Source organism: Orcinus orca, chromosome 16 (assembly GCF_937001465.1).
Source record: "Orcinus orca chromosome 16, mOrcOrc1.1, whole genome shotgun sequence".
NCBI classification, from domain to species: domain Eukaryota; kingdom Metazoa; phylum Chordata; class Mammalia; order Artiodactyla; family Delphinidae; genus Orcinus; species Orcinus orca.
Window position 1 is genome coordinate 63,811,224 of NC_064574.1, and position 15,746 is coordinate 63,826,969.

Below are 15,746 nucleotides of genomic sequence, written 5' to 3' on the forward strand. Positions count from 1 at the left end.
TGGCACAGAACACTTCATTTTTTATGCACATTGATTCTGTGGGATCGGGAATTCAGAAAGAATACCTAGGAGACGGGTGGTGGCATGGACAAAATAGCCCAGGTTAAGAACCACCACTCTTACTAGGCCCTTTTCTGAGCACATGATTCCATGGGTCCCTCCCTATGAAACAGGAGTCAATATTTTACCCTTTTTGTACTGATAATGGACTAGAATCTTAGAGGTAATATAATTTGCCCAGCCTCACAGAGTTAGAGAGTGAAGAGCTGTGGTTGGAAGTCTGATCTCTCTGATTGCAAAGCCAAACTTCTTTCCACTTGCCATGCTGCCTTTCCAGAGTGACTGCCCATGTTGCCAAAAGTGAAGTAGGCCATCTTGGCAGGGAACCTTCTGCCTCCCAGTAAGAAGAGTGGTTCTCAAGCAACAACTGTATTGATTCGCTATAGGGGACTCTGGGAAATGTAAAGGGGAAGAGGCTGTTTGGGGGATTAGGGATATTAAATGTCCTGTAAGGCATGAGACAGCCCAACCCAACAAAGAATTATTATCTCTCCCCAAATGCCAGTGGCCCCTGTTGAGAAACACTGCTTGAGAAGGGGCAGAAATGTGTGAAATATTAATCTGTACCAAAACCGTCTGTAAGGTTACTCAGATGACAATAGAAGCTGTTCTTTCCTTGCATGGTTTAGCTTAGGGCTTGCCTTAGTCCATTTGGGCTACTATAACAAAATACCACAGACTTGAGTGGCTTATAAACAACAGAAATTTATTTCTCATGGTTCTGGGGCCTAGAAAGTCCTGCAGATCTGGTGTCTGGTGAGGACTTGCTTCTGGTTCATAGAGCACTGTCTTCTCCCTGTGTCCTCACTTGGCAGAAGGATAAGGGAGGTCTCTGGGGTCTGTATTATAAGGGCACTAACCTCATTCATGAGGGCTGCACCCTCATGACTGAACCACCTCCCAAAGGCCCCACCTCCCAATACCATCACTTTGGGGATTAGGTTTTCAACATATGATTCTGGGGGGCACACAAACATTCACACCATAGCAGGGGTTAAAAGCCCTTATTTTAGTGGCTGACAAATGGAGATCTGAATCCCAATTCCACAGTGTATTAGCGGGCCCCAGGTCACATAACCACTCTGAGTCTTGACTTCCTTATCTGTAAAATGGGAATAATTAGAATACCTCCCTCAGAGGTCTGCTGTAAGAAGTAAATGAGATAATATCTGCTTAAAAACACTCTGCCCGGGCCTGGCACACAGTAGTAGCTGTTCATCATAATAGCACTTTCATCCTTGATGTGTGGGAAAAGTAACATCAGCAGGATGGACAAGAGCTTGCAGGCCTCAGCACAGTGCTTTTGCTGGGTAACCGGCAGAGTGACTGGGACCCAGTGAATTGCGGCGAAATGCATCATACGCCATCAATATTTATCCCACTGGTTTCCATTTATTGAGCAGTACATCATTAGAATATCCCAGGGCTCTTGATAATAAAATCAATAAGACGGTTCAGCCATGGGCTGTGGTTTAATAACTCCAGACGTGAATGAGGGGGGAAAAAAAAAATCAGTGAGCAGGAAAGTTTCCTGAGTGCTTGATCAGGAATGGAGGGAGACATTTCTCAGAGCGGGAGAAAAATAATGAGTGAGACAGCCTTGGGCCTCCAGCGGAACAGGAGGCTGTGAGCGTGTGAGGTGGCACCCAGAGACGTATCTGGGTGAAACTCTTTCCACCTTGAGAGATGCAGGTTTTAAGAGGAGGTTGAAAGGAAAAGAAGGTACAAAATGTGGTCCTCAACCCTGACTGCATGTTGGATCCCTTGGGGAGCTTTAAAAACTTGCCAATACTGGCACCCACCAAAGTAATTAAATTATTATTTCTTGGGGTGGGACCCAGGCATGGGTTTTGCTTTTTGTTTTGTTCTTTTACCACGTTCAGGTCATTCTAATGGGCAGAGGTGAGCCTCACTAGCCTGGGCCAGTGGATTCGAACTTCAGCTTGCATGAGAATCACCTGGAGGGCTTGTTAAAACACAGATTGCTGGTCCCCACCCCAGAGTTTCTGATTCACAAGGAGTGGGGTAGGGCCTGAGATTCTGCCTTTCTAGCAAGATCCCAGATGATGCTGTTGCTGTGGACCAGAGACCACCTTTTGAAAACTTCTGTTCTAGAGCAATGCTTTCCACCGAGAGTGAGTTTGCCCCTCCTCCCAGGGGACACTTGTCAATGAATGGAGACATTTTTGCTTTTTCACAAGCGGGAGGATACTGTTGGTATCTAGTGACTAAAGACCAGGGATGTGACTTAAACGTCTCACAGTGCATAGGACGGCGCTCATCTCCCACAGCAAAGAATTATCTGGTACCAAATATCAATCATGCCCAGACTGCAGAACCCCATTCTAAAGTAGACAGTGGTTTAGAAGCCATTCAGGGAATATGATGCTTTGGGTCCAGATGAGCTTGGCAGTGGGAGCCTGAGTGGAGACAGAGATGCCCAGATTCTTGCTAGGAGCATGCATGGAGCCTAGTATCTGAAGTCACATCAGTTTGTTTCTGTTTCTTCATCTCTTCTTCACCTCCTAGCTCTGTGACCTTGGGTGAGTTCCTCACCCTCTCTGAGCCTGGGCCAATTATCTGTAAATGGGGATAATTTCTATATGCAGCATTGCTATGAGAGGTAAGAAGTCTGTGCAAAAAACTTTATAAATATTAAATGCTCAACATATTGGAGTGCAAGTCAAAAGGACAGTGTTTCTCAGCAGACCCCTGTGTCTGTCTGTCTGTCTGTCTCTCTCTCTCTCTCTGTGGCAGGAAGGTGGTCTCCCAGTGGCTACTCCAGAAAACTCCCAACGAAACCCTCCTGGGCCCCTGAAGCCTGGAAAGCAAATGTCATCTGGACCTACAGGTCCTTCCATGAAATACGAGGCTGCTTGGGCATCAGTCTGTACCTGGCCTTCACCTGCCCTCATTTGTTTAGCAAACTCAGCACATCCTAGTTGGAAAGCAAGTTTGTGGAGTCTAATTAATATTCTCCAAGCTTCCTTCACACTCTCTCACCTTCACGATTCTGCCAAATCCCTATTTGCCATTATACCCTATTATTTGCATAATGTTTTCATTGCAATAGACTCACTTTCATCTTTACTTAAGTCAACTGTATTTTGAAAGTCATTTTGCATCACTGCCAGAAGTGGAGATCTCTCTCTCCCTTGCCATAGAGACAGCAACCATGCAAATGAATCGGTGAAATCACAACAGTGGTCTTCAGTGCCCGTAGTTACTTCTCTTTTCTGCCAGAGACACCAATACTGTGGGCAGATCTCCCCTTGTTGGGAGAGGAAGTTCAGTCCCCTTGCTGTTGAGGAAATGTTTGCATTGATCTGAGACTCCCTTGGTGGACTAGCTAATCAGAAAGGCTGGATGAGAATTGAAAAGGGAATCCCTTTCCCATTCTCACTTAGTGCCATTTGATGTCCTGTGTGTGGGCTATGTAAATCTTCCCTTGGGAAGAACACCAGCTCTGAAGTCCTCATGGTCAGGTCCTGCCCCCACCCCACCCCCACCCCGCCCAGCTGTGTGAACAATTACAAGTTTCACTGCATTGGGCAAGGGTTCCAGAGTCACCCCACATGGGCTCAACAGCTGGCTTCTCCATTGCCGAGCTGCATGACCATATTTTGCCTGTGTGATAGCTTTGCGTCCTTACAGCATCCCTTGGAGGTGAGCACGCTTCGACAGATGAGGAAACAAAGGCACACAGCAGCCAAATGACCTGTGAGTAAGTGGTGGGTTCAGGATACAGACCCAGGCTGAGCCCCTACATGGGATGGCTGAGTTCAGTAGTGCAGGATGGGTTCCTCGAAAAATAACTTAATAAAAATTAAGTTACCATATGATCCAGCAATTCCACTTCTGGGTATATACCCAAAAGAATGGAAAGCAGGGTCTCAAAGGGATATCTGAACACCCATGTTCATAGCAGCTTTATTCACAAGAGCCAAAAGTTGGAAGCAACCCGGCTGTTCACTGACAGATGAATGGATAAACAAAATGTGGTGCATACACACAGTGGAATATCATTCAGCCTTAAAAAGGAAGGAAATTCTGCCACATGCTACAACATTTTGCTACATGAAAGAAGCCAGTTGCAAAAAGAACAAATATTATATGATTCCACTTATGTGAGCACCTAGAGGAGTCATAGAGACAGGAGTAGAATACTGGGTGCCAGGGGCTGGGGGAGGGGAATGGGAGTTAGTGTTTAATGGGTATAGAGTTTCAGTTTTGCAAGACGAAAAGGTTGGTGGTGACGGTTGCACGACCATGTGAAGGTACTTAACACTACTGAACTGTATGCTCAAAAATGATTAAAAAGGTAAATTTTATGTCATGTGTATTTTACCACAGTTTTTTTTTTAAAAAGAAGAAATTCAGGATTCTTGGAGGGCCTGTGGGAGGGTGGTGCAAGGAAGGGATGGGGGAGGGGGTCAGGGATGGCTTGGCAGAGAAAGGGTCATTTCTCCTGAGCCCCGAAGCGTGTGGCCTGGCCAGCTTTATCCTTGGACTTGCTCCCTCAGTTCCCCTCTTCCGACTCCACGATCCCTGCTTAGTATCTCCTCCCCTCACTTCCCATCAGGTCAGGTGGGAGGTGACATGACCACAGGAGTCAGAGCAGCAGCCCTGATGTTAGAGACATGACCAGGCACTTGCCCGGCTCCTCCCAGGGAGGCCTGGGGCTCCTGAACAGGGAAGAGCGGGGTCCAGCCCTCAGCCAGTTCACATGAGCGGAGACCGTCCCATGCAACTCGGCCCTGAGGCTTCCACTTCGGCCCCCTGGGCGCTGAACGTGGACGGAGCTGTCCGGCTTAATCCATCAGTCCGAATCGTTCATTCTCTGAGGGCCTCTCCCCTGAGCCGGCAGGGGCGGGGGCGTAGGTGATGGGGATGGCATGCTAGGAGAGATGAAACCTTGGCCTTGGCTCATGAGGAACTGCCAGCTATCAAGAAAGCCCACCTGATGTGGTATATACAAGGGAGTATCACTCAGCCTCGAGAGAGAAGGAAACCCTGCCATTGCGACAACATGGATGGAACTTGAGGACATGATGCTAAGTGACATAAGCCAGAGAAAGATGAACACTGTGATATCACTTATATGTGGACTTAAAAAAAAGTTAGACTTTTGGAAACAGGGAGTAGAGAAATGGTCACCAGGGGCTGGGCGTGGAGGAAAGAGGAGAGGTTGGCAAAGGATACAAACTCTCAGCAATAAGATGAATAAGGTCTGAGGATCTGATGTGACTGTATCATGGTGACCATAGCTGATAGCACTGTGTTGTACAATTGAAATTTGCTGAGAGAGTAGAACTTAAATGTTCTCACCCCCAAAATACATAATAAACACACAAATAAGTGAGGTGGTGGATGTGCTAACTCACTAGATGGGGAGAATCATTTCACAACGTGTAGTATATCAGATCACCCCAATGTACAACTTGAATTATCTTACAACTTTATATGTCAGTTATACCTCAATAATAATAAATTATACCTCAATAAACCTGAAAAAGGGAGGGAGGGAGGAAGAAACTAAGTGAATTACCAAAAACCAACCCTGTCTCAAGGGAGGACAGTTTTCTATTCAGTGATGCTAACTCCATGATTGGGCTGTGGGAATGTTATCTACTCATCTGCTAGAATAAAGCATGGGTTTGTCTCTGAGCCGACACTCTACAGAGAGGGTAACTCATCAGTTACTCAGGGCCTCTCAGCCTCAGAGTCCTCCATGGTGAGATGGGGGTAATAATCACGGTGCCTGCCTCGTAGGCCTTAGGAAAATTAAGTAATGAAATCATGTATGCATAGTGCTTAGGGGTCAGTATGCCTCAGGCATCATTATTTTTCTAGAAGAGTCTTCAGGACCAAGGAAGGGAAATGACTCGCCTAGGGCCCCACGGCTGATTCACAGCAGAAGCAGGATTTGGACCCAGACTTGTGGCCCTTGGTGTGCTGCCCAGTGAGAGAAAGGCCCTTCGGCCCAAGTCTGACAAAGAACCTGGAGCCTGTCAGGCTTTCCCCTCCGATGACATGAACCCCACTCCGTGCGGTGTGCCTGGTGGTCAAAGGTGCCCCATCCACAAGCACGAATCACCCCACCGTCAGCAGGGCCAGGGATGGATCTCTCATCCCTCTTTATTTTTAAAAAAATTTTATTGTATTTTGGAAGAACACTTAGCATGAGCTCTACCCTCTTAGCACAGTTTTAAGTGCACAATACAGTGCCGTTGGCTGCAGACGCAGTGCTGTACTCAGGTTCTGTAGAGTTCGTTCATCTGCCTTTTGCCTGAAACTTTTTGTCCATTGATGATAACTCCTCATCTCCCCAACCCTTCAGCCCCTAGCCACCATCTTTCCGCTCTTCGAGTCTATGAATTAGACCATGTAAGATAGCTCATATGAGTGGGATCACACAGGATTTGTCTTTCTGGGACTGGTTTATTTCGCTCTGCGCATGTCCTCAGCGTTCATCCTGGTGGGAACGCAAAACGGAGTAGCCTCAATGGAAAACAGTATGGAGGTTCCTCGACGTATTAAAAGTAGAACTACCTGTGACTAAACCAGTTTATAGAAGAAGAAGTGACAACCGGAGAGGTGTCTTTCCAAAGCCCCCGCGGTGAAGAGGCAGAGCTGGACCCAGTTCTGAGCCGCAGAGCCCGTGCCTCGCTGGCGGCAGGGAGCTGGCCCACCCCTGATGCAAGCCCCGTTTGCACACAGCCTCGTCTCCACTGGTCTCCAAGACCCAGGCTCCCCTCTTGTTTGGAACCAAGTCAGAAAGCTCCCCCTCGCAGTCGCCGGAAGAGCCCCTTTCAGAGTATAGGTAGAATGGAGGGCTTTGTTGGTTGGAATAACTATTCCCGTCAAGAGGCTCCTTTGTTTTGCGTTTGTTATTTAGTCATTGTTTTCAGAGGCAGACGCTGCAGAGGGAGATCCAGGGTGTGGATGTTTATTTGCAAACCGTGGGCTCTGGGGTCTACACAGCCCTGGGAGACTGTGCCGCCTTGGGTAGGACGCTGGAGCCGGGCCCACTGGGTCCACCAGACTTGATCCACATCCTTGGGGACGAACAGCCAAATAGAGTAACACTGATGGTGATGATAGCTATTCTAATGGACATGAGCGTCCACGAGAAACAGGCTCTGATGATAACATACCCATTTTTACAGATGAGAGGACCGAAACTTAGAAAGGTGGCTTACCTGGTCCAAGGTCACGCAGACCTGCCTGACCAGAGGCCACACTCCTAACCGCTGCAGCTTAACTTTCTCCTCCCAGATCATATTCCTACAAGGTACCACAGGCGTGGTCATTGCTAGCATCACGACATCTGCACAACCCATTGACCCTTGCCAAGTACCTTCATCTTCGCCATCTCTTTAGGGCCCAAGGTTTACGTCGTCCTTATTTGACCAAATGATGACAAAGAGACACACAGAGCTTGGGTGGGTAACAGGCCACAGCCCTCCGTGAGTCCTTGGCCTCCATACCTGCATCACAAAAATATACTTGATATGCTTCCCTACGACCCTGGGTTTTTAACATGTGTCTGAAGTCAGCTTTCCCCGCTGCCTCTGATCACTCTGATTCTTCCACCTGTTTTCTGTTTTGTGCCACGGGAATCTGATTAGACTGTTAAATTCATAGCTTTTTTTAGGAGCCGGGCAGTGTTTGGGTTTCCGTCTGTAAAGACACACATAGCTCTGACCACATGCCATTGTTTGCTGTCCTGCAGCTGGAAAAAAGTCAACAGGCTTCTAGGAACAGATTTTTGTCTTTTGGAAATGGGGACAATTGGATCGAGCATAGTGGCCATGCTAGGGCTGTGGCATCACAGACCAGCTCCGTTCCCAGCTCAGCCAACTCCTAACTGGGATGTCTCTGAGCTCCAGCTTCCTCAGTTGTATAAGAGGAAGGTAATAACTCTTTTCTCATAGTGGTTTGGATAGAAGTAAAAAAATCATGCACAGAAATTGTTTTACACATAGTAGGCACTCAGTAAACAGTATTAGAACTAGCAGTAAGCATCACCATTATTGTTAGGTTTCCATTATAAAAGTAATCCATTTTACAAAATGCAGTTAACACGGCAAAGTGTAAAGAAGAAATGAAAACCGTCATGCCACCGTCTGACCCTCTGTTAATATTTGGGTCCATGTCTTTTAAATTGTTATGGATTGCATTGTAGGACTTCTCTTTGGCTTAATATATTATAGGCAATGTTCTGTATCAACAAGTATTACTAAGACCTTTGGGTCGACTCCTATTTTGTACCATTATACACACTATTGAGGTGGAGGCCCCAGGACCTTTGCACTTGCTATGCCAGCTGCCCAGAATCCTCCTCCATCCATGATAATTGCATGACTCACTCCCTCAGTTCACTCGTTCAGGCTTGTTCAAGTGTATCCACTTCACATCAGCCTACATTTGGCCACCATAGCCAAATAAACCCCGCCCTGAACATGCTTAACTTTTTTTCTTCATAACCTATACCACTGTTTGCAATCGTATTCTCTATTTGCTTACTTTTTTAGTGGCTTTCTATCCCACTAGCCTAAGCAGCATTGGGAAAGGACTCTGTTGTGTCCACTGACAGGACCGGAACTGTGCCTGGCACAGAGGAGATGCCGCATGAGTAACTAAATGAACAAAGAACATCCTATACATAGAGATGGGCATATTTGCCTTCTCCTCCCCCCAGGATAGATTTTTAGGCATGGAGTTACGGGGTCAAGGGGACTGCATATTTAACACTGTATGCTGTTGCCACATCACAGCCAGCTGTGCCAGCTGCCACTCCCTCCAGCAGGGTGGGAGAGAGCCCATCCCCAGTTCCCGCCCCGCTGGGAATCTCACCACAACCCACTGACGATCCCACTCCTGGTGCAGGAGGCCGGGTGCTTTTCAGGAGCACAGTCCCAGAAACGGTGGCCCGGGTGGGGGAGGCCCACCCCCAGGGGGGTCCTCTCTGCCTGGTCTACCGGGTGTTTTCTTGTCCTCTCCAGCGACCCTGTGTCTGAGCAGCTTGCCAGAAAGGGCGATGCAGGAGCCGGGGGTGTGGAGCAACTATAGGAAGCTGGTTACTGGCACCTGGCAAAGGGCACCATGAACCTCGGCCCCTTTGAACAGTACCCCACCCTGCTGCAACTCGGGGCAGAGAACTCGCACATTCACTCTCCTGTTTATTCGCTAAAACCCATCAGGGTCCAACCATGTGCCAGATGGGGAACATTGCCATTGTGGTCATGGAGCCAGCCCGAGACTGTCCCACCAATGTGATGGGTCCTCGGCAAGGCGCTTCGCCCCCCTGAGCCTCACCTTCTTCCTCTACCTCTGGGCTCATACGCGGACAGGGCTGGTCAGGGCACAGGCGAGGGGCAGGTGTGTAAAGGATGGAGGTAGACTGGGGGGCAGGGGGAGAGGAGCAGGCAGCGTCTCAGGCCTGGAGGCATTGTTTGACTCTGAGATTCTGGAACTTTCGTTGGCCTTTGCTTTTAAGGATAGCTGCAGTGCTCTGAGGTCGAGTGCATCCAGCTTTTACAGCGTGGCTCCCCTCCTTCCCTCTGCCTGAGCTGTCTCAGTGTGTGTGTCTGGTTATGTGTGTTTGTCTCCATTTATGTCCGTGTGTCTGTCTTTCCCCGCGTTTCTGTGTGGGTCTCTCTACATGCGTGGTCCCCCGTATGTGTGGGAGGGGAAGGTCCTCCTGTCTGTTTGCAGGTCTCTCTCTGCGTTTCTCTCGATGTGTGTGGCCTCTCTGTATCCCTCCCCTGATCCCCACCTCTCATCCCCATCTCCATCTCTCTGTCTCCTTTCTGTAGATATTTTTTGTCTTTCTCACCCACCCTTATCCCCAAAATAGCTGTGCTCCAGAAGAACTCTAGGTTTTTGTTCCCCCGTGTCTTTACTGCTCCCCAGACCGACCGTCTGACCCAAGGATGGCTTTATGCTATTCACGCCCGGGAGCCTCTGCTGCTGGTGTGGCAGTGTATCCATGTCTGCGTCTGTCTGTCTGTGAATCTGCTCTGCTTTCTAAAAACCCTAGAGAGAAGTTACAAAAGGCGTTTCTCATCGTCAACACCCAAGTCCCCTTAGACACCAGAGGCCTTCACTCCCCGTACTGCTCTCCGGTGCAGCAGAGCGGGGGTGGCAGGAGCGGGGCTGGATTGGGGCCCCTACTCCCGCCTCTGTGCGCACTCGCTGTGTGACCCGGGGAAACGTGCTGACCTCTCTGAGTCTCGAGTATGACATAGAATTCCTCCTGGAGCTAAGTAATGACCCACACAGAGCCCCCAGGACCGGCACTCAGATGACGTCAGCTCCTCTGGACCAGAGCAGCCAGTCTTCTCCAGAACGCATTCATTCACTTACTCATTCAAAAACATGGCAAGAGACATGCAGGGCTGGAGAGCGTGGCTGTTCCCAAAGGCCTCATAAAGCTCACTTGCTGGGAACTCCAGATCATTGTTACCCAGAGGCCTTGGGGCAGGGGTGAGCAGTATTATCTGAGTGCCACCGGGAACTCCTACAGAGTGGACTTCCTGTGAAGCATCGTATCCACGTTTAAACCTTTGAAAAATCACCCAGTGAAATCCAGGTAGAAAAAAGTGACACAAGTAGCCATCGTGTTTTTGTTTTGTTTTGTTTTTTGCGGTACGCGGGCCTCTCACTGTTGTGGCCTCTCCCGTTGCAGAACACAGGCTCCGGACGCGCAGGCTCAGCGGCCATGGCTCACGGGCCCAGCTGCTCCGCGGCACGTGGGATCCTCCCGGACCGGGGCACGAACCCGTGTCCCCCGCATCAGCAGGCGGACTCTCAACCACTGCGCCACCAGGGAAGCCCAGTAGCCATTGTTTTTAAGCATCCCTCCCTTTGTTTGATAAAGAGTCTCCAAGGGAGGCGGAGAGAGGTTACAGCCAGCCCTGTGATAATTACGCTGCCTTTGGGCTGTGGTTGTGGGAAAGAGAATGTAAGCTTTTCTCGTATGTCATTATCTTTTTACTTTGGATTCTCACATTGCTTAATCCATTCATAATCCATTTGTGAAAACAGCCTCACATCCCATGTGCCTTTGTGCTCAAGACTGTGTCCAGGACTGGCAAGTAGGAGGGTTTAAGGATTCTGGGTGGTTGGTTGGATGGATGGATGGATGGATGAATAGGTTGTTGTGTGAGTGTTTAAAGGGACATGATCCTTCCAGGCACACCTCTCGTACGACCACCAGGAAGACCCAGTGTATTTGCAAGTGGTTTGGAGAGATTAGAGGGTGGTTAGGATAACCCTCTGCTTGCTCCCCAGTTTGTCTTCAACCAGAGCCAAGATGTTGATTATCCCCAGGATCGCAGCTACTGACTGAACAGTCAAGGAGACAAAGATGGTGGGGTATCAGGAGAGCGCGGGGAAGTGGGCTCCGGAGCTTTGGGCTAAACTCTCTGCGGTCTCCTCTGTCCCTGCGGGCAGATTGTTCACTCCTCCCCCACCCTCCAAGAGCACACTTCTATCATAAAACAATTGAGCATTGTCTTCTGTTTTTCCCACTTGGCTGAGAGCTCCTCAAAGGCAAGGATTTTTTCCCCCAATTTTAATTTTCTAGTACCTAGCACAGTATGTGGCGTGTAGTATAGGCTAAGTTAATATTGTGAGGATCAGTGAGTTGATCGTTAGATGTTTGGAAGAGTGGATGCATGGATGATTTGCTTGGAGGATGATGGGTGAGTGGATGAATGGATGGTTGGGTTTTTTTGGGGGGAGGTGATAGGCCATTGAATGCTTTGCTAGGTGGGTAGTTAAATGGTTTGTTGGATGGGTGGTTGAATTTGAACGGATGGATGGGTGGGTGGGTGGATGGAGGGTGGATGAAAAGATGTAACCTTATTGGCCACCTAGAGTCAGCCTCCCACGTGATACAGGAATCCACCTTGCAATGCCTCTGACTTCCTCAAGTACATGCCGATCTACCTGCAATAACTAATTTACAAGATATTTCATTAACTAAGCAGAATTGTTATAAACATTTCCAAATTCTGGGTATGGTAATGTAGTGTATATTAGTGGTTAAGCACATAGGCTTTGGAAACAGACCTGGGTTTGAATCTCAGCTTAACTTAAGCAGTGTGACCTTGAACAGATAAATCGCTTGGCCTCGCTAAGCTGTGGTTTCCTCATTTGCAAAACGGAGATAAAGGCCCTACCTTTCAGGGTTGCTATAAGGATTAAATGAAATAATTAATGGTAAGGACTGCCGAATGCTCAAGAAGAGGTACTGTAATCGTTATGGTACCAAAATGTACCCACCTGTAACTTTTATTTTCACCAAAAACCAGATGTGTGCCAGATATTCTTACAGTGTTATGTATCCAATGACAAACATTCTGATACAGTCCCTCATCTTTTGGCGTTTATGTCCTAGTAGGGGGGTTCAGACAATAAACAAGGAAACAATTTCAGATGGTGTTAAATGCTATGCAGAAAATCGAAATAGGTCGAGGTGAAAGAGAGTGATGTGGTTGGTGGGGGCCGGGTGGCCTTATTGTGACCTGTGAACTAGTGACACGAAGATGTAGCCATACGAAGATCTAGGGAGAGTGTGTCCCAGGTGTCAGGAATGGCCAGTGGAAAGGTCCCAAGGCAGAGACGAGCTTGCTCAAGGAAAAGATAAAAGGCCAGGGGGCGAGGTAGATGGTAGGGGCGATCAAGGCCCAGGGGTGTGCAGTCATATCTGCGGGAAGCAGGTCCCACAGGCCGTGGACACGATACACGCTAATCTCATTCCGTCCTCTGGGACAACATAGAAGGAGCCTCGCTCATTTGGTGGCCATTCAGCTTCCCAGTGGCAGCTGACAGGCTCCCAATCTCCTGACCTCCAGGCTAAACAGTCCTAGTTCTCAGCTTTCCCAGTTGACAGTCGGAGACCCCTGCAGCTGCTACCCTGACAAGGTTCTGAGTCCCACAAACCTAGAACCCACAAGAAATCAGGTTAGACCCAAAGGAAATTCGGCTCAGGAAAACCAGGATATTTCTAGTTGGGCCTGTAATGAACTGAACCAGTAAGCTGTGTTCCTCCCTGAAACCTTGCCCCTGGAGCATTTGCAAGGGAAGAAAAGGAGAAAAGGTGTCTTTGAGGCTGCTTCCAGGAGAAAAGATGTCTGGAATCATTTATCCAGGAGCCTCTGGTATAGGTTCTGGGCTTTCAAAGAAAAGGAAGCTCTGACCGTGGCTGATCTCCACCCGGGCTGATCCAGGAGCCCAGGTGGGTTCATGAGGACCTAGACCCCCTCCATCGCTCAGCAGTGCTTCCCTCCATGTTGGCTTTCCTCTCCACGTGGGGACCAGAGGGCTCTGAGCATCTGCCAGTTTCATGGATTGCAAACGTCTCTCATCTAGTAGTTCCAACAAAAGTCCAGAATTCTGTCTTCTTAGCTGAACAGCTTGGTTAGGGCTGAACCATACCTACTGTGGCCAGAGAGAGGCGGTGTCCTGATTAACCAAGCTTCATCCCTGTGACCACCCCTGAAATCGACAACGGAGAGAGACTCTCTCCTTCCACACAGACTGAGAATTGAGGAGGGGGATGATGCCCCCCCAAATATCAGATGATAAATTTCCCATTATGCAAGATGGGTAACTTCTAGGGATCTGCTGTACAACATTGTGCTTGTAGTTCACAGTACTATCCTGTCCACTTAAAAATGTGTTAAGAGGGTAGATCTCATGTTATCTGTTCTTCTACAATTTTTTTAAAACGGATGCTCTTAGGAGGAGAAGGGAGAGTGTATTCTGGACAGGCAAAAACAGCATGTGTATCTTGCGTTTCCCGACTTGAAATTAACTGCTCCTTCCTCTGTGATTCAGAAATACACCTCTTACATCTCTCATCTCCTCCTGCCTTGTTCAGTAGTTTAATATGTGTACACATGTCTCCGTCCGTTCTTTTCAGCTTCCTGGGGATGGAAACCGTATCTTCAGGTCCTCAGGGTTCCTACTCCTGTTGTACCAGGACAGCGTAAGGGTCCAGGACTTGTTTGGTTAAGTTGAATCAGGTTTCAGGGCCCAATATGACTACTTTGCCCCTCAAATAGTTTCCGGGGAGAAGCATCAGAGAAACGCCCCCCGAGGACGACCGAGCTCACCCCACCTCTGTGGTTTCTCGGGTTTTCCCAGGCAAAGCCAACAAGAACATTCAGTGGGATGAGGATTCGGTGGAGTATATGCTGGCCAACCGGGTCAGAATCGCCTTTGTCCTGGTGGTCCACGGCCGCGCCTCTCGGCAGCTGCAGCGCATGTTCAAGGCCATCTACCACAGAGACCACTTCTACTACATCCACGTGGACAAGGTGAGGACCGCCCTTTCCCTGCAGGTCTGTCTGCCTCTCTCCAAGCTCACCTCCCTGCTTTCCCCCAGAGCATTTGGTCTTGAAGTGCCGTGTGTGCGTGTGTGTGCGTGTGTGTGTGTGTGCGTGTGTGTGTGTGTGTGTGTGTGTGTGTGTGTTGGTTTCAAAGTTCCCAGCAGTGACTTTAGACTTTCTCCATAAACATTGTCATTCGTACCTCCTTTCCTCACTGTCCCACTGCCCGATGCAGTGCCTGTCGCTCTGTGAAGATAACTAACCCGGGGGTGGGCACACTGTTTCTGTAAGTGGCCAGAGAGCAAGTATTTCAGGCTTTGTGGGCCATACGCTGTGTCGCAGCTACACAGCTCTGGCATTGTAGCATGGAAGCAGCCATAAAAAACATACATAAATGAATGCGTGTGACTGTGTTTCAATAAAACTTTACAAAAAACCTGCAGCCAGCTTGCTGACCCCTGAGCATCTTGTTCCAGAGGTTTCTGTCGGTCTGCTGACATGACATGACTATGTCTTTGGTCGAGAAGGCAAAGGGGATGCCTATCCAAAAAGTTTGCTTCTTGCAGGCCTGCGAGAGGGTAATGGAGAAATTCTACCTCTTGAAATACTCATCAGGTCTAGATGCAGCTATATTTCTTAGCTTGTTAACCTCAGACCATACGTATCCATCTTGTAGAAAAATGCAGACTCCCAGGCACCCGCCTACACCTAGTGAACCAGTGGCTTAGAGACGGGGCCAGGGAATCTGCATTTCAGATAGCTAAAGTAATATTTTAAAAATAATGAAGTTCAAATAGTAATGCAGAAAGACACCCTAGGCCTGAATCAGTTACTTGGCAAAGTTCAAAAGCCCTGTCAACTAGAAGGGAAGGGACAGAGAGGGGGCAAGGGACAGGTCTTGGTGTTTTCTGCGCTGCTAAATGTCACCCTTTCTCTCCTGGGAAAAGCGCTCTAATTACCTGCATCGCCAAGTGCTCCAGTTTGCCAGGCAGTACAGCAACGTCCGCGTCACCCCCTGGAGGATGGCCACCATCTGGGGGGGAGCCAGCCTGCTGTCCACGTACCTGCAGAGCATGCGGGACCTCCTGGAGATGACCGACTGGCCCTGGGACTTCTTCATCAACCTCAGCGCGGCTGACTACCCCATCAGGTAAGGCGGCCCGGCCCCAGGCCAGCCTGCTCTGGAGTCCTGCTTCCCCTGTCACAGCTGGGAAGCCAGAGGCAGAAGCAGCCTGCCTCCTGTCTGGAGAAGCCTTTGTGCCTCTGTGAGACGCTTATGCACTGTCTCCATGAGATCTCTCTGCACAGGGTCCACCCTGAGCCTGAGAATCATGTGAGCAT

At 48.9% G+C, this 15,746-nt stretch overlaps 1 protein-coding gene across 2 annotated transcripts in view; it reads left to right on the top strand.

Moving 5' to 3' along the window:
* Positions 1-15,746, top strand: part of XYLT1 (xylosyltransferase 1) — a 312,287-nt gene that overhangs the window by 205,504 nt on the left and 91,037 nt on the right. For both annotated transcript variants that reach the window (XM_033416459.2, XM_004285733.3), the window contains exons 4-5: positions 14,221-14,393; positions 15,353-15,555. In XM_033416459.2, the coding sequence (XP_033272350.1) occupies positions 14,221-14,393; positions 15,353-15,555 (376 nt within the window). The remainder of the gene's footprint in view (positions 1-14,220; positions 14,394-15,352; positions 15,556-15,746) is intronic.